This window comes from Necator americanus, chromosome IV, assembly GCF_031761385.1.
Source record: "Necator americanus strain Aroian chromosome IV, whole genome shotgun sequence".
Classification (NCBI taxonomy): domain Eukaryota; kingdom Metazoa; phylum Nematoda; class Chromadorea; order Rhabditida; family Ancylostomatidae; genus Necator; species Necator americanus.
Genome location: NC_087374.1, coordinates 29491121 through 29518338, shown reverse-complemented (window position 1 = coordinate 29518338; position 27218 = coordinate 29491121). Strand labels below are relative to the sequence as shown.

At 41.6% G+C, this 27218-nt stretch overlaps 1 protein-coding gene across 2 annotated transcripts; it reads right to left on the bottom strand.

Moving 5' to 3' along the window:
* Nucleotides 1–12: 12 nt before the first annotated feature.
* RB195_003159 (uncharacterized protein) lies at nt 13–24493 on the bottom strand (the record flags this gene model as incomplete). Of its 2 annotated transcripts, XM_064200703.1 has the most annotated exons (24): nt 13–111; nt 631–804; nt 2106–2182; nt 2241–2325; nt 2379–2440; nt 2515–2564; nt 2648–2759; nt 3740–3812; nt 4756–4860; nt 4910–4983; nt 5387–5491; nt 10277–10373; nt 11130–11216; nt 11621–11682; nt 11749–12100; nt 15194–17423; nt 19215–19253; nt 19346–19402; nt 19652–19720; nt 21360–21439; nt 21704–21750; nt 21811–21874; nt 23070–23137; nt 23194–23221. In XM_064200703.1, 24 exons carry the CDS (start codon nt 23219–23221, stop codon nt 13–15), a joined length of 4296 nt encoding a protein of 1431 aa, XP_064056584.1. The 2 variants fall into 2 exon arrangements, with proteins under 2 accessions (XP_064056584.1, XP_064056583.1); XM_064200702.1 differs by lacking the exons at nt 21811–21874; nt 23070–23137; nt 23194–23221 and adding an exon at nt 24289–24493 and having other exon boundaries at nt 21704–21765.
* Between the last annotated feature and the right edge of the window lie 2725 nt (nt 24494–27218).

Below are 27218 nucleotides of genomic sequence, written 5' to 3'. Positions count from 1 at the left end.
GCATCATTTCTGTTACATGGCTCTTTGCCTACAGCTTTGACTCTGGATACTGAAGTTATCAATACCGCAAGCTCCGCGTCGATTCCCGAAGTTCATGCACTCGAAGGTGATCTGGACACAGTAAAATGATTGAAAAACATGCAGTTGCTAAGAATTTATCCGGATTTATCTGCAGTCGAACGCATTCAACCGTTGAGCGTAATGTGAATTCAAATGAAACAGGGAGAAGCGGAACTATAATGGGGTCAAAATGACATGAACCACGTACGTAATTGCGTACGCGGCTTCTCTCGAGGTGGTGCTGTGGAGCATATCGGTTAGGAGCGTACTGTGCAGTTTGCGATGGTCCCATCTCGGTTCCAACTGCTGTCTCCACCGCGCCGTTTCGGATACGCAAACGCATGTCGTTTTGACCCGACTATATGTGTTAAATGCAAAAGTGTTAGTGGCTGTAGGTGCGTTGCTCTCACTCAACCTAACGGTGCATTCGACGGTGAGCGTAATTAATTCGACAGAAGTTTTTTTCACAGGATTATCTGGCTCCTCATAGAATACTTCGAAAGTGAAAACTAGCGCTGCTAGGGTCTACGACTAGTTCACAATCTAATCTTGGTACAAATAAGATCTCACCGTATGAGTGTTCGCAGGACACTGCAAGAAAAGTTGTCGCCACGATCGATCACCCATGTGAACACCAAAATTTGTTGTCACAGGGCAGTTGTCATCGCAGCATGCACGCATTTGCATGTTCGGTGTGGCTTCCCAGTAATTAAACCCTACCGTGAGCGGTTCCATTGTTATTACCTTAATACAGAATTGACTTTATCTAGAATTTAAACAAACAGTAATAAAGTATGTCTAGCATTAATCAATCCATCTCGTATGCGCCCCCACGTTCACTTCAATTCGGAATTGTTTGAGGTTTACGAACGTGTAATTGGCCTATACAATGACATGCGGAGGCTAGTCGAGCTGTTCAAGTCAGTGTTTCTATCCTCCCAGACAAGTCTGGTTCCAATTTATCGACCCCAGACGGATGAAAAGCTCTGGTGGGCACTGGAGCGGATTCGAACCACGGATCGATTGATAGTGGAACCTCTTACCGACTCCGTTAAACCCACCCCCACTATATTTATTATATTTACTATTTTTTCATTATTTTATTAATTATTTAATACCCAGGTGTGCAAGGACGAAATAGGCAAAGTAAGGTAACATTGTAATAAAAAAAAGTTGGTGGAAATGAACGCAAGCGCAAGAGCATGTTCCTAAAGGTCTTCCAGTCGTGCACAGAACGCTGAACATCGCGTGACCATAGCGCGACTATAAATTATAGCGTCCTGCCGTCACAGGAACTCCTTATAAACCTTGTGGAAAGCATGGGAGCATATTGTCGTGCATGCTCTGTCGTCAACAGTGACCACACCTATTAAGAACCACGTCCCACCTTTTGCAATGTGCAGGAGACCATCATAAATTGCGGTGACTTCAGTGTAATTATTATCTTTCGATAAAAGTTTCATTTCTGTTCGTCTAATCACGTACTTTTTTAAGTTATCTTATGGACTATGCTGTAGCAGTTTTCTCTATGAATTGTCCAAGTTTCATCGAGCTATGTTATACACACTGTGACACATCAAACGGAAGCTAGTTTCTTCCTTAAGTTTTGTTTTGCACCCGATTGTATTTATTATGATTGACACTAATATTTTGTTATCAATTTTGAATTTTAGAACAATTACTCGTGAAAAAACAACTGTTTTCGTGAACTTTTCGTCTGTAGCCACTGGCTTCGTCGCACCATTTGTACTGATTTTCTGAAATCTGTGTAATCCGCTTCCCAGAGTGATAGTAACCCAGGGGCGTGGATATCACAGACCTAGTACGACTGTTTTCCCCTTATAGGATTGACCAGGTGAGGTAGTCGTAAAGTTAGTTATCCGACCAAGATTATTTTAGGATTTCATTCTGATATTTGCAGATTATTTGCTGTTGGTGAAAGGAGATCGCAGATTTTGTCTAAATTCATCTAATTTTCGTACGAGTGCTCGCTGAGAACTGCTCTTAAAAAAGGTAATGAAGTTGAAATAATCGAAATTTATCACCTTCAAAGACATTTCCGCCATTTCTTGACCATTAAGAAGTGTGCCGGCGAACCGTTGATTAGTTGACGAGAACACAGCTAAACGGGGATTTCTCAGCGAGCGAATTCGAACTCTGACCAACCGTATCACTCTTACGAGCTCGATCAACCCGTCGGTTGGTATCGTAGTGCTTTCCGAGCCAGCTATTCCACCGTTTCATAGTAAAATAAGCATCTTGCTGCTGAATAACAACGTTTTCATTCATTCGACATAGATTATCATTTGTAAACGTACCGCTCTTTTCGTTCTTCTCCTCTTTCGTGCTATTAATGAGGACTCGAAACCGCAAAGATCGGCTGAACCATAAAATATTATTCAATACCTAAGTATGCTCATATTAATGCGTGAAAAACTTTGGAAAACTGTCAACCTTTTTCGAAATCACACTCAAATGTGACACACAGTTGTTTAGATGCAGGTCTAAAATTCGTATATATTAAATGTGACTATCAGTTGGAACTGATCTTTGTACAAAAAAAATTAGCGTTAGTCGAATTTCTAACAGCCTGGCGTTGTCATGTTTGATCGCGTCGATAAGTTTTTTCATCGCTGACGGCTGCATCGGCGAAATTCGTAGGAGATCGGAGTCCAGCGGTGGCGGCGGGGGAATGATTTCTGGAATTAAAGTCTTTGTGAATGAAACTATCTAACCATCTCAACAGCTGTCGTTGCTAAAGGTAATTTTTTAAAGCTGAGGCCAGTATTTGGTAAACGGGTTTCTAGCAAACTGCTTTTTTTTGTTGATCTAGAGTCGACCTCTGTATTCTATTGATAGGTTATTCTTGAAAGAATCTGATCTGACTAAGAAGTGAAATTAAATTATTAGCAATTGTTGTTTCTCAGAGCTATGAAACAACATGAGGAGAACGGAATCTTACAAGGGGAAAAGGCAATGAAAAATGAAAATTTTTCAACCCTTATAATTTCGTAGTTAATTTGAGAAACGAAGTTATCGAGAAGGAAATCTGTGTTATCCCGGCTAAGTCCAAGATTTGACTCACAGCAAGTCGAGAAAAGTAATAAGTAAAATAAAATAAAATAGTAAAAAAATAAAACAGTAAAAAAATAAAATGTTAAAACAAAATAGTAAAAATAGTAAGTAGTAACAATAACAATAGTATGTTATAAGATATAGAAAAATGTATAGGTGCAGATATTCCTGAATGACTTTACGTTAACCTCCAATCATCGTCAATTTCAATGTTCCCCCGACTCGCTGCATAGTCGGGTCAAAATGGTATGAAGTTTATTAGCGCCACTCATCCCTGTAGTTGGCGACGGTTCCACCACGATCCCAACCGCTGGCTTCAGTGCACCGCTTCGAACGCGGCCGTTTATGCAACCGCACCGAGCTTCATGTCGTTTTGACTCGACCACATACGTAAAGCGAAACTTTCAGCAGTAGCACGCGTATATATATATATATATATATATATATATATATATATATATATAGTTAGCAGAAGTTGAGATTAATCGATGGCAAAGATGACCAGGAAGACATTAAACATAATGAGAACCAAGCTTCATTGGGTAGAATAAGCTGAATTCTAAACTTTCGAAGAATTTTATTTAATTTTGGAGGTTGAACTTACGAAGAGTGCTGTTGATATTTCTTTTTGCGCCTTTTCCACGTGTTGTCACCATACGCGTTCGTTTCTGGGTCACCTCAAAATTATCCGATCAGTATTAGACAAAAAATATGCAATTCCGCGGCCATTAATCGTTTTTGTACCGGTAGCAGTTGTTGTTTTTTTCTTGTTGATGCAAGCCAGAGGCTGAGAAGCTGTTAAGATTCATTAGTCTCGTTACACTCTCCCTATGAAAGTGCTGGAATTTTACGGATTTCACGGATATGGATATGGAAGAAAAGAGGACTTTTGATTAGGATATTTTTTGGTGTGATGAGGCTGCCACAAGCATTATCAGAGGACAGAAACATTTATCCAAAGGAAAAAGTTCAGGAGACTTTCAGTGTCAGTCTTGATATGAAAACGAGTTCTAGATGTCGAAATGCGATCTGTTCGAAACGTTCCCACGTTCTACAGCAGAGATCACTCAGGATATCAGGTCCAGAGCGCATAAATAGTGGATCTCGCTAATAGACAATAGCTAACGTTTACTGTAAAGATGCCTCTTCCGTTTGTATAATATACTAAGAAAGTAGTATAACATAACATAAGACATCAACGCTGCAACTCCTTGAGCAATTTTCCGTGTTGCTTCATCCATTCATTCCTACTGATAATAACAAAAGTTGTCTGTCATCGATAGAAGCGGTATAGTTCACAAAGGTAATTTCATTACAGGGTTACTTAGTTGAAATATTTTGTGCAGAATCGCTTTTATTCAAGTTTTTTTTTGAGTTGCAATGAGTTAGTGAGTTATTTCATGGATGAACTATTTTTTCGCTCGGCCGCTTCCCCAGCTACCTACTTTTACACATCTTCGTACTTTTACTAAATTGGAATTGTAGTCCTCGCATTCGAAAAAAAGAATCTTGTCCAAATATTAGAGTTTTGGAGAAATTCATCATCTTCTTCAGTTAACAAGCGCCTCCAGTTTATTAGCATTGTTCAGTATCATTTCTTTTAAAAATGGCTATTTTTACCTTGGGACGTTTCTGAGGTTTTATCAGTGCAGTTTCGCCGTCAACTGAGGGCACATTTTCCCGATAATCTCCGAAGAACGACACGGATTGTGTCTTATCCGTCTGCTGAAGTAGTGTTTTCTTTTGTAAGACTTAAAAAAATCTGATCTAATACCTCAGCAATTTCTCGAAGAGCCTGCTCCAATTCGTCCATGTCACTTCTCATTACCTTCTCCTTGATCCGTGCTGCTGTAAAATCTGCTACTTTAACAGAACCAACAACGTTAAGATCAGCGTATCAAGAAACTGGTGTAGTTAGGAAATCTGTGAGAAAATATAGAGTTAAGGATGTAGATTACGAGTATGACCATGGTCTCACTCAGTTCCCATTAATCGCTCTGACGTGGGAACCGCTTTTTATCCTACGAATTGTGTTAGGACGTGCCACCCTTGTACGCGTTTTAGCTCCCTCAGTACCTTATTCAGTGGCTATCTTGGTTTCACTTTAAAAGGCTGGTGAGGAGACCTCATCGATCTTCGACCGCTCGCTCGTAGACGTGGCGCATGCGCAAAAGTGGAGCGTTTTCACGCACAATTTCAGCGAACAAGCGCACGTTTCCCTCACCGTTTTTCACGCTGCATTCAAGCTAACCTGGTTCGTTCGTGCTGACTGTGGCCATCGTGTCAGGTTTCAGCACCAGATCTAATGCTCTTGTTGTTGCACTATGAGGTGCGAAGGGAACTATTGACGGTCCTTCTGAAATACAATACTTGCAGAGAACACAAAGAAAGTATCGCGCAACGATTTGGTGGGAAGTCTTTACTTTCAATTTTTTTGCATAATTCTACAGCTATCGTCGATGTTGCCAGAAAAGATGAAGACAGAGGAAGGATAATTCCAAGAACTTTTGGGTTAATTTTAGAACGAGGGAGGTATTTAAGGGGGCAATTGACGTTACGTAACTTTGAATTCGAAAAAAGTAGATGTAGCTGTTAAGAAAGAACGAAAAACGTATTTATCAAAGTTCTACCACCAGACTACGAATAACTTTTATTTACCCGTTTTTTCGCGCAAAAGAAGAAGTAACAAATAATTATTTGGAGATTGCATTAACTTGGTAAGTAGGTGTTGTCAGGGTTTTTTTTTTTTTTGAAAAGTCCAGGAGTTTCAATTCTTGATTCAAGATGTATCATGTGGTAGTTGTAGAACATTCTCGTGGCTTCTCTGCAAAAGGCATGTTTCGCCGTGTACCCTTCCTTAAAGGCACCATACCACGAATCTGAGGTGGTAAGGATTTCAGGTGGAGTATCCGTATACGGGGTCGTAGATTATGGAGACGGTGGTAGTTCCGCTCATCTTTCTCTGCATTTCTGCAAACAGCCTCCTCCAGAATGTTGTTTTACAGGACGCCATCTATTGCAACGCTCCACCCCTTGCGCCGCCTTCGTCCTGCCATTCGTCGAAAATCCAATTCGGACTGCACCGATAGGCAGTAAGGGAGCTACGCCGCAAGGGTGGCGCGCTCCAATAGAAGGCATCGTACAAAACGGCATTCTGGAGGCGGCTGTTTGCAGAGATGCAGGGAGAGATGAGCGGAACCACCCCGGTCTCCATAATCTACGACCCCGTATAAGGATACCGCACCTGAAATCCGTACCACCCTAGATTCCTGGTATGTTGCCTTCAACTTTTTGCACGATGTCAATTTCACAAGGGCAGCCTCGACCCATCATTCATGAATCTATGAATGGCGCCTCTAAGGTAGAGCGACGACGGCAGTCCGCAAAATAAACAGCGGGAGGAATGCACCAATGCTGTGGCCTCTCACCGTTGGCTCACTCGATTTACAAGGGGAGACACCCTCAGATATTCCCCGGTTGGAATGACCACACTGTCAAAAACTCCACCATTTTTGGCGCTATCAAAAAGGATGTGGAGGTCAATACTGGCAGTCCTGCGAAGCGAGCCAGGTGTAATCAACAGTTCTCTACCGCCTCGGGGCTCTCAGCTACAGAAAAGCGGTTACTCGATGGATCCCTCATAATTCGGCGGGTGACACGCGGTACACTTGGGTATCTATCTAACATTCTCCTTTTATCCGCCCGCATCGAAAGGAGTTTGTAGAAGATTTGGTCATTTGGAGATAATAGTTGGGTGCTCTGCAATTCTAATTCACATCGCTCCGTGTTGCTTCTTGTGTGAAGGAGAAGATCCACCCACGCAACCTAAATGGGACATGCATGGAAAGGAGGCCCTCTTCTACTGCTTCTGAGAAAAGAGGGGGATATAATACGAGCTGCTCCCACAAGAGCACATGATCACCGCTGTCATCTACAACACTAAGCTAAAGAACCATCACTAGAGGGATCACAGCCGGTTAGTAGCGAGGCTACGTTGCGCATCCCTAGGTGGCTAACAGGGAGCTGATCACGGAACAGAAGCGACCTTGTACCTGCCTAGAGACGCACGTGGCTTTGGGAGATGGACTCCCTGTTTCTGCTGGGCCAGACTGACTCACGACATCTTTGCATCCCGCACGTGAGTCCAGCAAAAAGCCTGCAATCAAGTGACTGGGGGGTGCAAGGGAGGCTTGCAGGCTTTCCACTCTGGAAGGACAAACGTTCTCGCGCAAACCCGTGCGACTAGAGGCTTGCAACCTGCCCATGGGTTCCAAAATTTACTCATGTCACAGCAATAGAAAAGATTCTAATGATTTCAAATGAAAGCCTGGTACTGTAGCGCCAGGAAAGACGGGGTTGCAAGAGTCATAAAGGCTACCGAAACAGAAAACGACTAGGATGGCCATCCGTACTTATAACGCTTGCATCGGAAGCGGTCATCGAAGATCTGGTGATGCAAGCCAGGAAAATTAAGTACCACGTCATCGGACTGATCGAGACGAGACGATGCCACTCTCTCAACGCCGTATATGAAACTGGAGAAGAACTGTTCTTAGAGACATGCGACAGCAGAGGAGTTGGTGGAGTTGGCGTCCTCATAAACATGAATGTGTGTTAAGAACATCGACCCTTTCGAGCAACTTACGATCCAAATCGAACGTCCGCAGAGGAAGTATATAGAGTTGTTATATGTACTTGGAGAAATTCTATGAAGAAGATCATACCCTCTACAAGGTCATAATTACTTATTTCAACGCCAAAACTGCCTCGAGAAGCCACGGTCTACAATGGAATGAACAGGGACAGAGGCTCTCCGAGTTCATAACGATGCAATTACAGAAGACCTGTTCATTACGCTGGACGTGGGAGTCACCCGGTGGAGGGTACTGAAATTGACCACATCATCGTTAGTAAAAGGTTTTGCCTGACGGATGTCGCTGTTTTGCCAAAGTTCTATACAGGATCGGACTATCTCCTTTTCCAGGGAAGTTTTTCGTTCACCCGGAAAGACGAGAAAGGCGCAAAGTTCAGAGAGCGAGGTTCTAGAACTATCATTAACTGGAATCTCTTCGCTACGCTAGCCGGCTTTTTGGGAAGATTCCGAAATGGACAGCATCGACGAGGAATACGACTGGCTCGTTGGACACCTTCACGACTGCACAAGAAGGCTGAGAGTTTTAAAACCACCAAGAAACGCCTGACACTTGAAACTCTTGAGCTGATACGCTAGCGTGGAGCAGCACGAGCCGCAGGGAACCAAGAACTCACGTCCGAGCTCGCAAGGCTTTGCAGAGAGGCGATAAAAGACGACCTTAAAGAGAGAAGAGCAGAAGTGCTGGCTGAAGCCGCAGAGGCGAGAAGAAGCATCGAGAAGGGGAATGGAAAAAAATCATCTACGACTTCTACTCTGATCTCTTCGACAGGTATGTCAACTTGCCTCCTCACCATCTGAGGGAAGACGGACATGTCATTTTAGAGGTTCTCTCTTACGAAGTACGACATGCTATCATGTTGGTAAGAAATCGTACTGCAGCCGGTCCCGAATAAGACCAGAACACCTGAAGAACCTACCGCCAGTGCTCATCAACAGCCTGGCGAGGCTCTTTATACGTTACCTGTCGGAAATGCAAGGTTCCTAAACAGTGGAAAGCCAGTAAGATCGTGTTGTTGTATAAGAAAGGAGATTCACATGACATCGGCAACTATGCCCAATCTGCTTACTGTCCGTCTTCTACAAGCTGCTTGCAAGAGGGATCCTTAATAGAAAGTCTTGGATGAAGGACAGTCATGTGAGCAAGCATGGTTTCGAAAAGGATTTAGCACGATTGACCACATTCAGACAGTTTCGAAACTCATCGATGCATCACGAGAGTACAAGATGCCGCTTGGTCTCATCTTCATCGACTCGAAGAAGGCCTTCGTCTCAGTTGAGATGTAAGCGGTCATGGATAACGAATGCGCCCCTACTCAGTATATACAGTATCCGTCCATTTCCTCCTAATTCCCGTAAAAACGGCCCGGAAGATGCGGCGCACTCCAATCGAACTCATTGTAGAAAATAGCGCGTCGGAACGGTTGAAACCGTATCTTCCGGGTCGTTTTCTACGGCAATTAGGAAGAAATGAACTGAATCAGCCTTCTCTCAGTAATCTACGATCGTATACAAATACTCCACCGGAAATCCGTACCACTCCGGCTTCGTAGAGTGATGCCTTTAACGACAACCGTTGGACCAGAACCGCGAGTGACTAGACTCACCGCTATATTAAGCACACTACAAGTAGGCCGCCAACCCGATGGTCAGATTTCTTCACCAAGCCCTTTGAAGAAAATTATGATACTCTTCGTATTACATGCGAAAAGAGAAACTACTGGGCAACTCCGGCACGCGATCGGGACAAATGGAAGAATTACTGATGACTCTCGACCAGTTCGAAGATCAACGGAAGTCAAGCTGATCAAGGTGATCAAGGTGATCAATCTCAAGAAATTCGCGGAAGCTATTCGGGAGAAGCATGTGGGACGAGCTCCGGTGCATCTACTTTATGATGAGGTGCGACTCCATGCAATTAAGGAGACCCATCAAGAAATCGAAGAGCTAGGTAGAAATTCAACATCCTTTACTCCTTATTCTTTTAACACAACCTCCTCTGACTATCACTTATTCCGCATCCTTAAGGCTTTCTTGGTTAACGAAAGTTTCACCAAGGTCGACGACATAAGTTGGCCGATCACCGACTTCTTCGACTCCTAGCATCCCTAGTTCTGTTAGAAAGAGATCGCTGTCCTACCCATCAGTGGGAGTACTGTAGTGACTAACATTGGCGGTTATAAAGTTGATTGATTTCTATTGTATGCTGAGTATAGAAATAAGGAAGAAAAAGTTGGAGAACTGAAATAAAAAAGAAATTCTTATTATCGTAATATTTTACATGGATACTCATAATGACCACAAAAAAAAATCTGTCATCTACTTCGTTGCCACAGCAGAACCTCTTTTCTTTATTCTAGAAAGAATTGAATAGGCACTCTTTGAAAGTTCTCTACACTCCCTGTGTATGTCAATATGGAAATGTACGATACCAGCCGCAAAAGATGGCGAAATTATAAACAACTTCGGTCCAGTAGTGTTCGCACTAACCTTTAGGTTGACGTTTCTTCTTCGGGGGAGATATCATCATATCAACATCCTCGTCTAATTTCTGTTGACCGTTCACTTTGACAGTTTCTCCAACTACCTGAAATATTAGCATACTTCTCCAGTGATTTCGTAGCTACTTCCTGGTTCATAATTGATTGCAAGATGATTGATCATTAAAGGCATCACTCAACGAATCTGAGGTGGTACGGATTTCAGGTGGAGTATTCTCATACAGAATAGTAGATTATGGAGAAAGGGATGATTCCGTCCTTTTTTTCCGAATTGCCGTGAAAAAACGGTCCGGAAGATGCGGCGCGTGCACAAGGCTGGCGCGCTCCAATCGAACTCGTTGTAGAAAGTAGCGCACCGGAACGCAAGAAGCCGTGTCTTCCGGGCGGGTTTTCACGGTATTTAGGAAGAAATGGACGGAATCACCCTTCTCTCCGTTATATACGATACCGATTACGATTAGATTCGTGGGGTGATGCCTTTAAGTGAAGTAGTCAACTGCTCAGTTTGATGCTACTCAGTGTCACAGTCTAACGGAAGTGAAAAACGTGAAAACGTGAAACGTGCTGATCTTCTTTATTTTAACAACGCATCAACATATTCATTGATGACCTTTGGTCTTTGCAGATGACATGGATATACCTTTTCAGGATTCTTAGTACGTAAACACAGGTGCGTTTTCTGCGCTTCGCAAGATAATTTTGAACGGCGTCTTTCCTTCTAATCAACAAATTTTTCTTCCATACAGTTACCGGTTCAAATAAAAATTGAAAGAGTGTCAGATATTTCTCCTATGCACCGATGAACTCCACGTTTTTCTCACATAGTAAAAATTTTTGCTTGCCTTCTTTAGATTTCGATCCTCCATCGAAGAACTTGCCTTTGCAGGGGCGGCTATCTTGTGAGAGGTCCATCTACGAGTCGCCAATCTCTGGAAAAAACTAGGGCACTAAAAATGGCACGAAGTTACGGGGTTTATTACTATTATTTATTTATTATTAAATTTATTATTGTTTGTTATTGTTCATTTAATACATATTATTGTTTATAAATAAAAATAATCGTTAATAAATAATAATCGTTAGTAGTTAAAAATAATCGTTAGTAAATAGTCGACTTCACATCGGCTTTATTTTCTGCATATATGACGTCGACGTGCATTAAATTTGAGGTCTGGAATATCAAGGTTAGGGGAGGTGGAAGTGCGAAGCATAAAAGCGGTACGAAGTGCAGTGCGGACCTCGCCGTCGCTCTGGTTTAAGTAGGTATCACTGCTTGTGGTAATACTATGATTTTAATGATTACATTTTCTGTCGGAATTTCTAACACAGTTACCTTCATCTTGGTCGCAATCCTATTATTCTTCCCCATTGGAAGGCTGAGGATTTTGTGTGTACCTAGAATTACTCCTTAACTTTTATCAAAGCATAACAAACGTTACTAACTTGTACTGCCTCTCTCACTCCTTCTGTGAAGTATTCGCTTCGGATTTCCGAACTGCGGGCGGTCGATCGGTGTACGTAATCGCATCGTTTCCACTGCGGAAGGAACCAAACTGCTGAGAATTTCTAGTTCGCTTTGAAGTTTTTCCAGGTGAGTTTCGGGAACCAGCAGTAATGTCGTCCTTTTGGTATTCGATTCTTTGAGATGGAATGGTCTACGTGAGGTGTGCTTGAACTGCGATGGTACAGCGGTGGTGTAAGTGAGTTGGCCGATAGCAGCGGCTGTAGCTAGAGGAGCGATCGGTAGCCGAAGTACACCCTTCTCCCTGATCACTGGACTCGCGTGCACATTTGAACTGGGCTGTTTTATTATCTGGAACGTATAAGAGTTAAAGTTCAATGGCTAGAGATTAGTTGGAATACATCAGCACTAATTTTTTTTTCCGTATTCTTGATTTGGTTTACTGTTAATAAGGCGAGCATCGCCGACTGGTCTACGAATTATGTGTCGGAAATCTCATCCTCAGTGCTCAAATTAGTGGGAACCACAATTTCACTCAGAACAATCCCTACCCGGAGGATTGCGTTGGAAAGTGTGGCTTTTTTGATCAACAATATTTCGCATCCAAAGTTAATCCTTTGCCGTTTTCCTGTTTTGGGATAGATGGAAAACTCGATTTTGTGGTTGAGATTTATATTAAACTGATGCTTCATCTGGATGATTTTTTCATACGAACTATTGAAACTACAAAATTACCAAATAACGTTGAATTTCTCGATTTAATACTCTAAAGCAAAGTTGTGTAGCGCAGCAGGTAGGAGGCTCCGCTGTAACTGCACGATCGATCGGTTCGAAACCGCCCTAGTGCCAACCAAGTTATTCGCCCCTCAGAGGTCGACAAATTAGTAGGAGACTTGTTTGGGAGGACAAAAACTCTGAGACATTGGCTAGCCCTTTCCAGTCATTGTAAGGCAACACCTGGATTCATGAACCTCGGACGACTCTGAAAGGAAGTCGAACGCTAAGGCACATCCCCATAGGAACCGAAAAATGCTGTGGGCTTCTTTTGACTTCCTTTATCCTTTAATACTCTAAATTCGCATTCGCCATCGGTTCACCGTGGTCAATTTTTGAACCTACTCCTTATGCTCCCTCATTTTAAGATTAAAGTAAGAGGTTTTCTTGTTCTCTTGTTGAAGTTGAGTGTTGAGTTAAGTTCCCTTGTTGAAGCTTCTCGTCTGCGATTCGAAGAGCAACCGAACAATCTCCTTCTTCTGATACCTTCCTTCTGATATAGTACTAACACTGCCTACGTCCACGATGTTGAAATACGTGAGACAGCGAGTGCGAAACTGAAAAACATCGTCAATCTAGCTGCTGTCGCTGGGGGAAAGGTTGCTTGATGGTGGTAAACGAATAACGGTTTTTTAAGACATCTATGGGAATTAATGTAGATGGACAACAAAAGGAACTCCAAAAAGAGTGTTGTGTTCGGAAAGATGCACTTATAGGCATCAACCCACGAATCTGAGGTGGTACGGATTTCAGGTGGAGTATTCGTATAAGGGATCGTAGATTATGCAGAGAAGGGTGATTCCGTCGATTTCTTCCTAGTTGTCATAAAAAACGGCCTGGAAGAGACGGCTTCGAGCGTTCCAGCGCACAACGAGTTCGATTGGAGCGCGCCGGCCCTGGCACGCGCCGAATCTTCCGGGCCGTTTTTTACGGCATTTAGGAAGAAATGGACTCCCTCTCCATAATCTGCTATGCCGTACACGAATACTCCACCTGAAATCCGTACCACCTCAGATTCGTGGAGTGATGCTTCTAAGCTGAGCCACCAGTATGCCCTTTATGAAAGGTCTGCGGTCGACTAGCATCGGCAACGTTCTATCTTCCTGGTATCCCTCCTGATAAAGTTCGACTGCATGATATGCGTTGAAGATCGGGCCACGTATTAGGATAGCTAATGTATACTTTGGTGGGAGGTACCCGCCTCGTGTAAGTAGCGTGGGGAGGTCAGCGCGGTGTAGCTTCGGTTTTAATAAAATGGTAAGGAATCATCTCCTGGGATAAGTGAAATTTTTGCATTCAGGGTAAAAGAGTTGAGCAGGGATATTCTTCAATCAACAGTAATGACTCTTCGCTTTATCAGAGAATAGAGGAATTTTGATGTCATTTCTATGCAAAAAAAGAAAAACACAAATGGAAATAGGGGTAAACTTTGTGCCGAGTAAGGTGCAGGAGCAGCTGGATAACGACGCTCACAGGAAATATCATGTAGCACAACATTGTAGGAAAAGGTGGTGTTCATACTTCTGCAGAATTTGGTGTTTCTAAATTTCCTAGCTTTTTTGGAATCTAGCTGAGAAAAATGGTAAACTTTTCCCTTGCGCGTCAAAGCATCTGTGACTTTTAACAAAGTTCAATAACTCAGCTCATACCTTATAGAGAACAACACAACTTGAAACTATGCTGTTGTTCGACCTTGCTCTGTAAAATGCGCGCTCAATTCCCCCTATGATTTTTTCTTGCGCCAACTTTTAAATGTTTTTTTCTAGCCTACCAAAATGCGCACCAGTATTATACTTATTTCCAATCAGGATCATTGCGTTAATCGCTGAAATCTCCAAATCGCGCGTAATAGTTGTAAATCCTAGGGTTTAGGGTCTGTCACAATGACGATCTTCAAGAGGAAGTCGTTGCGGTGTACTGGCAACACAACTTGAAAAGATGTTGGTACCTTCCACGTCCCAGTCCTATCATCGAAAGTAGCCACAGAAAATCGTCTCCGCTTTTTTGGTTATATGCTGAGGAGACCAGCAGATCGTCTTGTTCAATGTGTTCTGAAGAGTTTGTAAGGCCCTAACTGAACGAGACCACCTGGTCGAAAGCGGAAGTTGTGGACAGAGGTGGTGAAAGAGGTGACGATACTCCGCGTGGAGAGGCAGTTCAGGAGAGAAGTAAGGTTTCGCAAGATATGGAATAGCGACGAATTGGTTGCATGCTCTCGGAGAACATCGAGAACGTTTGGCAGAGCTATGCTCGAGGACGACACACCAAAATGCCGGGAATCGCATCAGCCGATTAAATCAGCCCGCCGATTAAGTCAATTCAAGTAAGCCAATTTTTATTTGCTACAGTAGCGACTATACTGTAGGGAATGAGAGAAAGGAGGGAGGGAGAAGAAGAGGAAGATCTTTTTTTTTGTCAGGATAGTATCCCAACTACACACTCGACACAGAAAAATTGCTTCGACTTAAACTCACAATTGCCCATATTTTTCTATTCTGTGTGCTTTTTTAACGGTACCCTGTAGCCTATTGCTATCCACTTCCTTTATTTTCTTACGTTTCTTATTTTTACACAATCTTTACCGGGAATTGCTCTTCGATAGATCAGCGGCGTAATAATGGAAAATTGGCACAGCTTGTAAACACCTCATTAATTTTTTTTAGTACCTACCTTTCTATTGCTCCTGAAACGTTGCACTTTCCATCCCCTAGGTGGTTTCGTCGATGAAGGCATCGTAGATTTCTCCACAAAAGTTGGTTTTGACGTCCACCAGAATCCCAATTCAGGCTTGCCGCGAGCAGGAGCGGATGCTGGTTTTATTTTCTGCTTCTTAGTAGGAACCATCGGTTGGACAGGTTTTAAAGACTCCACTTTATTCAGATCATGAAGCTGCTCAAGTGGAAGTGAAGTCGTCGAGAAAGCAGGTGTCTGCTCGCTGTGTTCGAACACTTCTGATTCTGCAGAAATCATCGTTGATGAATCATCGTCGAGAGTGATATTTTCGCCTGTCAACGAAGTACTGTCAATTTGTTCTTCTGGTGGAGCAGTTTGTTTAGGAATTTCCATTTCTTCCATAAACTGGTTAGCTCCAGGCGCTTCCTGAACTGGTAGTTCAGCTGCAGGTTTCGCTAGCTTTTGTGCATCAAAGGTAATTTTTTTAGACAACAGCTGTGGAGTTCTCTCCGAAACGTCTTTCATTTCCAAACTCGAATGTGGTGATTCTAGATTTTTTGTTAATATGGAAGCAACGGAAGGTAAGGCTCTGTGCACCGAGTGAGACGTAAAAAGCATATGTTGCGGTCGCGCGCTTGATCTTGTCTTTGTTGTTGTTCGTTCCAAATATTGATCTGGTAACTCCGACGATATGTTGAATTCTACATCTTCTTGGATTAACTGCGGATTTTCCGGCAGCTCTTTAAGTCGTATGGGTAGAACTGAGGGAATAATGGGTATCAGAAGTTCAATCGACGATTGTTGCTGTCGTGCCGATTTTCCTACGTTCCTTCTACTTGATACATGAATTTCTTCAGGACGTTCAGCATGCTTTGAAGATACTCTGGACACCACCACACCTTGAACTGTTTGCGTCTCTAAAGTTCCCCTAGAGATTTTATTTGACCGTGAAGTTAGCGGTGTGAACTGCTGTTCTACCGTTGATTCTTGCACACTGTTCACCTCCAACGAGTGACTCAACTCTTGTGACTCAGGCTTTTGTTGTGAGAAGAGATCCTCTGACGTAATGTTGTCATTTAGGAATTCTGGGAAGATTCTGTCGCTTGTGATCGTTGTTACTGACTCCGTCGTTGTATGTTCTTGAAATGGATATTTTGTATCGGTAAGTTCCGATGTCTGCGATTGAGTAATGACATCCCCAAAATCATCTAGGGAATCATGGAAAAGTATTTGAGGATTACTTTGTGTCACATCAAATTTTAATGGTGAAGAAGTTTCAGCAATTGAAGCTGCATGTGATCCATTTGACCTTTTGATCGTGATTTTTGGCTCCGTTATGGAGAACAGTTCGTTACCGGCTGAAGCATTTGGTGGCGGATTCGTCGATGTTGTCAAATTGTCCGCCATAGAAGTGGTAGTTGTTACTGTTTCTACATTTGCCATAGTATTCGAGGTTGTTGATGAGGTAAAATCAGAAGATAAAGTAACTGGCTTGAAAACCTTCATAGTAGGTATATTCAACGTGTGTTCCTGCTCTTCTGAGTTAACCTCTGCTTGACCAGCATAATCTTCTAGCGAGTAGATGGGTTCTGGCACGGTAGTGTCTTCCTCACCACTTGGAGAGGTCGAGTGCTCCAAACTGGACGAAGTTCCAGGCGGTGTCGTCTCTATGAATTGAGAGTTTGCCAATAGGATTCTTCTCTTCGAATTCACCAATGGAGCCCTTGTAATCCTCACGAAATACCGAATTTTTAGCGGTGTATCAGTCGTGTTTTCGATACTAAACGATGGATTTATTTCGGTAGTATTTGATAGAATTGTCGAATCCAAATCTTTCTCAGAGGGGATCGCGACTGTAGCATGAGGATCTGGAGTTTCAGTTACGTTACTGTAGATTACGGTGTGGGTATGCGCTCGTTCTGCGCTAGTTCCGTGAAGAGTAGTGGAAGTGGGTGACAGAAGAATGGACGATGTCTGGGTGGGATCTGTTTCCTGGGGGGTAGCTTCGTCGAAATATTCAGTTTCATTAGGTGTGGTGGAAAAAGGAGACGGAAAAATCGAGGGCGTATGTCTTGTGATTTGGGTTGTGACTTCTTCACGGCTTGTGCTTATCTCTTCAGAAGTGGTAGATGGTCCGTAGCTCCGAGGCGCAGTTTGCGTTATGTCCACAAACGATTTCATCTCGTCCAAGTCTAAGAATTTCGGGCCAGCGGTCACTTTTTCGGCACTGAAAATAATCTTGGTATAGAGAAGATGAAATGTGATGGAAGAAAAAGACTTGAGTGACTTCTTGCTCTCACAAACAAATGCAATCAGTCAAGATGCTACGAATAAGTGGAACTATTTTCTGTAGACTAAATTATTTTCGTATAAGAAAAATGACTAACAAATTACGCACTTTCTTCGAAATCTTTTTTAATCTCAAGAAACCTTTAGCGGGTTCCAAAATCTAAAACCAGAAAAAAACGATGTCAAGGTAGTGTGGTATGTTATGCTGCATGTTTTACGGGATTATATTGCGATTTAATTCTGGTGTGCACAACTGAAGACGAAATATGGTCAAAACCACATGAAGCACGGACAGTTGCGTAAGCGGTTGCGCTTGAAGCGGCGCGGTGGAGCGAAGCGGTTGGGGTCGTGTAAGGATCCTCGCTACCGCCATCCGTCTCTGCAGTTCCCGTGGTCCCACCTCGATTCCAACCGCAGTCTCCACCGTAACGCTTCGAGCGCAACCGCTTACGCAACTGACCGTGGTTCATGTCGTTTTGGTCCGACTATATATAAAGTAGAATGACATACCAACAACAAGTCAGCGAACAGTTACGGTAAATAATGGTGTTCTTCGCTACAACATGGCACAGAGGCTCTGGACGCCTTCACACGAGGATAAATTAGCGGGAGACTGGAAGAAGGATGATGCGTGATGGGTGTAGCCCAATAGTTCGGCATTGGCTCACAGGGTCGTTCCACGTGCATGGGAAGCGTTCAAATCCACAGGCATTGTGCTGCCCAAAGGAGAGGAGATGATCGATCTCCTCTCCTTGGAGCCACGTTGAAAAGCAGGTGACTGCTAAGTTGAACTACGATCATGTTCGACAATGTTCTTGGGTGCGTTACGCATCGAATTGCCGCAGTAGAAGTGGGTCCCTTCTTGTTCTGCAGTGCCGCGATCATCTGCTGCTGTATTTGACCGTGGTTATCGACCTCCTCTTCTCCGGGCTGCACAACGTCTGTGCTTCGGAACACCTACCATAGACGTCCAACAATGCTTTGAGCGATACCAAACTCATCACACTGCGTCCTTCTTCCAGATTTACAAACTACTATGCCATAAACGAATACTCCACCTGAAATCCGAACCACCTCAGATTCGTGAGGTGATGTCTTTAACTGGCTGGAATTCTGCCTTGATATGCTTTTTTTAAAAGTTGGTCCCTATGGCTGGTCCACTTTTTTTTCTAGTGGTGGTTAGCAGTTGAGGAACAGCAGAATTAATGAGCACTTCCTTTTTTTCCTAGGCGAACGGGTAGAGATTCCTCTACCCGTTCGCCCAGGTCTTTTGACAGACTCGTCTGTTCCGGGTCACGTTGGCCACCCAAGCACTGATAACTGTTGTCCTACTGTAGCGTCCTGGGTTTAGCAACAGGATCTAAGATGAACTTTTTCACCTTCTGGAACAGGAAAATGAACCCTCCACGTAATGTGCTAAAAAGGACCAACGTCGCAGTATAAAACTTAGGCGAAATTCTAATGAGCTCTGTTCTTTCTTGTTTCTGTTCAGTGCAACATCTATGTTCAAATAAACAAATGACGCAAAATCTTTGTTTCGGACATTATTATTTTTATTATTCCCTGATTATCTTTTACTTTCTACCCAACCCTGCAAAAATTTCGTTTCACTTCTTTCCATCCGTTTAGAACAAGGAAAAGATTCGACTTAACCTGAAGAAGTGGAAAGAATCTAAAAGAATACTTTTCTCTGCAATAAGAACAAAATCCATTCAGAATCTTTTCTCACGTTTCTTGTTTTTTCTTCCATTCTTCTGCTTCTTCTTCTCTGAAATTCAAGGAAGAATTCAAGCAGAAAAAAAGGATCGAAAAAAGAAAGGAGTATTACTTTTTCCTTGAATGAAAAAAAAAATCACTTACACGTAGTTTCCCATTTCTTGCAGTTCATTGGAAAGGTTGAACATGCTGGACGATTCGCTGTAATTGTTTAGGAAGAAGTCAAATGTAGGAATATGTTCGATTTCGTATTCAAGAGATCATAGAATTTACATCGAAATTATTTTCTCAATTACCTCATTCGCTTACTTTATACTAGGTTATTAACTTTTCTTCATTCTGCGATTCTATTCTGAGTTTTATAAGCTCTGGTACGATTGTATATTTTCTATCGAGCACGATCAGTTAAAAATTGGACCATGACCCCACATAAATGATTTTGAAACTCACTTTGAGTATTCTTCATCCGTTGATGATTCCCATGATGTTGTTGAGGTGAGCGGTGAGATAGACGCGATTCTGAAGCAAGTCATGTCGTTTTCCCGCTAACAATCGGATTTGGACATTAATGGACCCTCACGTAACCTTTTTGAGTACAGAAACAAAAATCATTGGAAAATCTTCGGGGAACGGTGGTCGGAAAATCAGAAAAGTCCAGAACTTTTAAATCTCTCCATTTTCATTATTCTTTCATAGCAATCTTTCTTTCATGCATAGAAAGCAATAACTATTTGTCAATTCTTCTTTCTTTTCCGATGCAGAGGCTTTTAGAAAACATTCGGAGATATGTTCATATGATTGTTAATATTTTTAATAAACGAAGCCTCAGTCAAGTACCCATACAAGAGTGAAAAAAAAACAACTGTGAACAAACTGTGACGCTTTTTTTCATTCTCGAGTACTGCACATATTTCCCATGAAATTCTGTGCAAAAGTGTGAAATTAACTCTATGTCATATTAGCATGTAAATGTTTAGTTACTGATATAAGTGGTCTTCATTAAAAGTGCATAAACTTAACTATGCTTGAGCACCACAACGTTCAATTTTATCTAGATAGCAAAAGTTGAATTAGCTTGATAGATAGCGGCCGCGTGGTAGTCAAAGTCACATTGGAGCAGCTTATTATTTTACTTCATTCTTTGCCAGCCACTTCACATCGCAACGATGATGGGAATGAGGAGAAAATGTGCGATAACTAATGTGTATTCTCATACGTAGAAAAACCTACAAACACTATAGAGTCGACTGTAACGTAGTGGATCCTTCTAGAAGAAATCGTGATGTGCTTTACTTTACTTTTACTTTTTGTTACTTTACGTTCTGCTTTTATCAGTATTTCACCATTTCTCAGTATTTATCTTAGTGGCGGGTGGGTGTAGTGTAGGTTCCGCTTCCTGCAATCGATCGATCGGAGGTTCGAATCCGCTCCAGTGCTCACCAAGTCTTTCAGCCCTCCGGGGTCGATAAATTGGTACCGGACTTGTCTGGGAGGATAAAAACACTGACTAGACACATCGGCTAGCCACGGCAAGTCATTGTATAGGCCAGATACACGTTCGTAAACCTCAAACGATTCTGAATTGAAGTGAAGGTGGGGGCGCATCCCAAGTGGATTGATTACCGCCAGGAACTTTAACCTTTATCCTTTATCCTTGTCTTAGTGGCTAGTCTTCGATTCCATCATAAATATATTACAATGCAGACTTTTACGTGAATCCATTGCATCCAACAAAAGAAAAAATAAATAAAACCAACGAGTTCCTATGAAAAGGTCCGTTCCAATGTACTATTTAATTGCCAACGCTTTCTAATCTTTGGAATACAAAATTATCACAAAACGTTAATTATCCTAGATGTTGTCGTGAAGTTCAGTCCCTCTTTTCTTATTCTAACGAAATTACTTCATTACAAGCTCACTATCCTCATTCTTTCTTATTTTGAGGTGTCTAGGTTCAGAAGTTCGCTCAAAAAAACCTCAAAAGTGTGGTAAAAACTAGGAAGGAGACTGGAAGAAGTGGATTGTGTTGTGATTCACTCAGGATCGTGCATTGTGGGATCAAAAATTACTCAATAAAGGGAATAGGAATCAAAAAGAATAGGTTCATTGGAAAAGAGAGCAAAATAGGATCAACTCTACGGCGAATAATGTCGATTACCTGGCTGGATGTTTACGGATCGCAGGAACAGCTTCAGAAGAATCAGTTATATCCAACATATTTTTGTCATCGAAGAATTCCTGAAATATGTGAGTGTCTGGGTGTGTGAGGAGATTAAAATCCGAACAAAGTGCCCAATATGACCGCGGTGCTCGCTCGGTGTTACGTTCCGATTACTCTTCCGGAACACTTCCGTCAATGGTGGCTGGTGGTCATAGGGTTCAGGTGAACAGTTAGCTGTTTACGAACAGGTTCAGCGCATAATCGTTTTCGGTGTTACGCGCGGCCATTAAGCCCGAGACACTTTCTCATTCCGTCAACTTAATCCCACAAAAGAAACTCACATCTCCGTCGTCCAAACCAGAAGAATTGCTCAGACTTATCACAGTTTCTGGAATAGTGTGATCTATACACGTAGAATCTTCCACGGACAATTATCATAAGAATTTACCAGTGGTCCGAAGAATTTTTAACATATCTGTTTCTTCATCTGTATTATTTTTCCCAAGTGTCACCTGTAATTAAGCGGCTAGATGTTACACTCATTTATTTATTTATTTTAAAACACAGTGGAAAAGACTAGCGACATCAATAGAATGGTGATTTTTTTCATCAAACTTTCTTACCTTCTTTTTTCTCTGTCTCTGAATTATTTCAATTTTTCTCTTATGTCCTACTTAGCAAAGATGTTCATTTTTAAAGAAATGCAACCGCAAATATTTTTGTGAGTGATTCATGAGTCACTCTTTCTCCTTCTTATGAAATATATGAGTGATGATGGAGACAATAAGAATTGGAATGAAGGAAAAAAGGAAGCTAGTCATGAGAAGGACGAGTTTTAAAACATACTACATCCTCATAGACGCAAATGAGGATATAGGGACACGAACTGGAAGATGATTAAAGGAGTTGACAGTAAACAACTGAATACTTTTAAAAAGTTCCTCGACAAACTTTTTTGATGGATTACAAAGCGACTTTTTAAGGTAATTAAGATCATTAGGTTAATTAAGATTAAGATTAAGAAGATTAAGATTAAGATAATTAAGATGACTAGGATTAATTCGCAAGAGAACAAAGGGATGGAGAAGTAGAAATAAGTGGGGGTTGGAACAAATGCAAATTATTTCCAGTAATTCGAGAACCTGGCCATAAGAAGTTTTTCGACGAGAGAGTATAATAGTTTTTCTTTTGGGTATGGTTGTTGCCCTAATCTCACAGTTTTGCATATGCACTTCAGTAATATTCTCCGGTAGTGTTCAATCCAAGGTAAAAAAAGGATAAAACCTTTAGTTATTCAATATTCGTAGAGGTACTGTGGATAAGAAACCATTAGAAAATCAAAGATTGAAAGGAAAAAAATATGAAGAGAAATTAAAAAATTAACAATGTATTTATGATGATATGTAATTAGTTTCGATGGTACAGTCATGTCGACATCACTATCTTTAGCACGATTCAATGATCAATTTTTCGAAATACTTTCTTCATTTCTTCTCTTGAGGATCATAAGATTATTCAACACAAAGAGAAGATTGATTTTGATTTGGAACCTTATATATTTTTTTTTCAAGAAAGAAGATTTTCAAAGATAACGGCGAAATACGAATGAACTTTTGGATTTTTAAATTCTTAAAGAAGAGAGCGTTGTGCAGAGAATTGTGACAGGTTAATTTACTTTTAGTCAACAACATTGAAGAAAAAATGCACCTGTGCAAAAGTGGTAGAGGTCGGAACATCAACTGCATTGTTCGTTCCGGTGAAAAACGTCAACAGCCCTGAAACCTAAGAGATTACTTCGAACTGAGGCATAAACAACAGGAAAATAACCGACCAACGGCGAAACAGCACGGGAACCACATGTGGTGCCGTTTAAACGAAGATAAGCACGGGGAAAAAATGGCAGAATCACGTCGTAACGCTTTGTGATCAGCCCTTTCGCGGCTTTTCTTCAGCTCACAAACAGACCGGACACAATGACCACTGATGATGGTGACGATACTGCTCGCGATGTAGAGCTAAGGAAAAAAAATGATCACGATCTAACGAGTTCGGATCGAGTCGTTAGCATAAGAAACGACAGCGGGAGGGAAAGATCGCATAGATTATGCGACATAAATGGTACGAGAACGTCACAAGAAGAAAACATCGAAATCCACCAATAATCCAATTCCAATGACATTTCGTCACAGTGTTGCAGAAGAAGGAGAAGCAGAGAAAAGAGAGATTCGATGGAAACCGGGAATTAGAGTAATTTTTCGTCGGATCGCATGAAGCAAAAAAATCTTACTGAAGATAGTTGAAATGTATCTTCCCTTGATAGCTAGAACCCCTAAAGGAAGATCTTTCTAAGAAAACTTGAGAACAATACTAAAGATCACTACGGACGGATATCAGTGATGACTGCTTGAATCCCTTGAGAAGAGGAATCATAAAAAAAATCAAATGCAAATGAAGACAAAAAGTGACTTTGAAAAACAGAAAATCAATATTTTAGATGAGCAGCTACAGAAAAATGAAAAAAATGTGACTACAGTACGCTACTGGGCCTTTATAACCATTATCTTGTAGGTACAGTACGACGTCATATACAGTACATACCATATATATCTATTTCAGACATTTCTTTCACTGAAAATTCCCTCCAGAATATTTCCATTTGAACCGAGAAAACTTCTCGGTTCAAATTGTGCACAATATAAAATAATAAAATATTTTTGTTGAATTTAAAACTCTTTTAAAAACCTACAGCTCATAATTTTTGTAGAACTCGACTGGGTTTTTTCTTGAAGTCAAGCATATTTCATAGCGTAATTTTTGTTCACATTATGTGTTTTGCTGTGATACCATGGAAAAAAACATGGAGACAGTGACTTAAGCAAAAATACGTATACAATCAGACTACTTTTTTAACGTTATCTATACTGACCGGTTTCGTGGTTAGTGCAGGATGACTGTAACCGCACTTTTTTTTTCTCAACGCAAATCTCGCGTCGTGATCGTTCACATGCTTCATTTAGCGTTGCAATGTGGTAGCACAAACCGAGGCTATGGTGTGTAACGCCGTCAATGAATGGATATGGCTGGATTCCGTAGTATGGTGAAGCTTCTTCACCCACCGAGAGTTCTGTCATGTGTCAAGATTAAATTTTCTACGTGAATCTTATTTAGTCATATGTCTAGCAGTGGTTATGGGTTCCGCCGTAGCTCCACACAGCCGATGGCTTGAAATTGCTCCAAAAAAATCGAATCTTCTCGATCAACGATTTGAAAATGCTCCGAAAAAACTGAATCTTTTCATTATTTCTTAGGATTGATAACATACCCGTCTAGGCAGCATTGAACCAATGCCTTGGTTCATAGTGTGGATTCCATTAGCTCTACGGACTAGGCTACAGAAGCGTTCATGAAAACCTCAAAAAATGAAAAAAGTCAATGAAAGTCGAACGCATTTGCGACTTCCAATGGAATTGATGAGTTGATCATACTTTTCACTCTCTATCGTTTTTTATTGTTCTCAATCCTTCACGATTGAGTGCCACACGACCTACAACCGATGGACCGCTTCAGAGAAGCCAGCAGAAGCGTTAAGCCAATACTTGATACGGGAAGAAGAGTGAATTTACCTGTGTTATGTTGTTCTGGTGGTGAGATCGTAATCTTGGATGGAAACATTACAAAATTATGCAGATTCTTAAATTGAAGGATACACCTTATGGAATACAGGATACACCACCAGGATAAAAATGCATCGTCTAGGTTGAGGCGAAACGATCCATCCTTCAATTTTAGCCTCTATCTCGTTTATTTTTGACTTTTTTAAGCCTATTACTACAATAAAAAGTACAAGTCTCGAAGAATGAGAGGTCTCAAAAAAAAACGGTATGGAACCAAAACCTTGTTCTAGGCGATGCATATCAACTTGGAAATATGGCTTTTAAATTAACATATACCTCGGAACACATACTTTATTTTCATTTTTTTTTATTCTTTTGTCATCTTTTAAGTCAATTTTTTATCGCTTGACATTTCTTATTTTTATTTATTTTGATTCCATTAACACCCTGATTTGAATGAAGAGTTCCCTCTAAAATCAAGTTATTCCTTTGTTCTGGCTGTTGTTACAACATTTTTGTGGATTTATAGACGTACACAATTTATAGGCCCATATGGCGCCAACGAGACTGCTAAGCACTGACGTTTATTAGTTTTTAAGTTCTTCATCTGTTCTGTAGAAGGAAGCGGCAAAATCCTGCCCTCAACTACGATGTTCTTCCCGAGGAATATGATCCTACCAAGTGCTAAAAGCAATACGAAGTGTGAGATCATGTCAATTCTGGGTAGTTTTCGGCATGGAAAGATCTCATACATCCGTTCTTAGTTGTAGAAGCATGGATGGTCACATTGAGATTAGCAGAAAACGTGAAATGCTTTTAGATCCTGTTAATTTTCCTGTCAACATATCTTCCTTTTTAGTTTTCTGTTGCTTAGAAAACAGACAGCCAGACAAATCCGTCCTTAATTAATCCGTAAAGCACTTTGACCAACGCAAAGTCGGAAGCATCAAGGAATCAAATGAATGCACTGACGTTGATGTTTCGATCCGTTGCATTAATCCGCATAGGATATGGATTATCTCAAGTTCCAGGCCTCCACTGACCAAATTTGAAAGAAAAAATCTTTAAAAAAAAGCTTGCTAAAAATTCAGAAAAACTTCGGGCAGAGCAGTAGGATCGTAGTTGTAACCAGAACAGTTATAATTCAATCAATAAAAGGATGAAGAATAAAATCACTGTCGTATCAATCCAATTGGGATGCACCAACGCGTTTTACTGGAATTCGTAATCGTTGAGGTTTTTGGAACCCGTGTTGGTCAATACAATGACTTGCACGGGCTAGCCGATGATCAACTCAGTGTTTTATCCTCCCAGACAAGTCTGGTACCAATTTATCCTCCTCCCTAGTGCAAACCAAGCCTTTCATCCCTCTCGACCTCGGAATCGGAGCTTGGCTTGCACTAGTGCGGTTTTGCGGAAATGTGGATAGTATTCGTTGAACACCACATAAACGAAATAATGTGAGTTTCATGTTGTTGCAAAAAGATTACCCAAAAACAGCGCATCGCGAAATTGACATACTGTGGAAATCTGATGGAAAACATGGAGTTCGGAGTATAGACTACGAAAATAACTGTGCTCCCGCTCAATTCCCCTTGATCCTCCTGAAAAACGGCTACAGAACCACTTTACTTACTACGAGTTACATTAGAACTTATCACCTGTGTATACGCCCAGCTTCCCACAGCAGCCTACTCATTGCTTCTACAATTATAGCCACCTTAGGAGAATTCACCGATTTTCAACCTTTCGCGTATGGATGCGGCGCGTGCACAAGGGTGGTGCATTCTAACAGAAGTCGTAGGAAGGAACGCTGTTTCCCACGCCGCTTTCTAAGATGATTAGAGAAAAATGGCGAGGCTATGCTGATATTTGTAATCTACATCACAACTTTATATTTTCCCAGAGATTTTTCAACTACGTTCGTTCCGTAATAATCTCCCAAAAAGGGAAAATCGGCTTAGGTAGAAATTGAAAATTAACCTAAATCAGTACAGCCAATTTAAAGAAGGTGCAAAAGACTTGATGCTCTTCTACCTTCCAAACCTCCATTCAGAATTGCAGAAATTTGCCTGAGCTTAAAGGCAGCATACCACGAATCTGACGCTGTGAGAGAAACCGCTGGACATGCCAGAAATGGGGTTGGAGGTTGAGGAATCAAGGGTGGTTCCGCTCATCCACGCGCCGCATCCAGCTGCGCAGCGGTCGAGAGCCAGTGAATTCTCCTGGACTGCCAATTCAA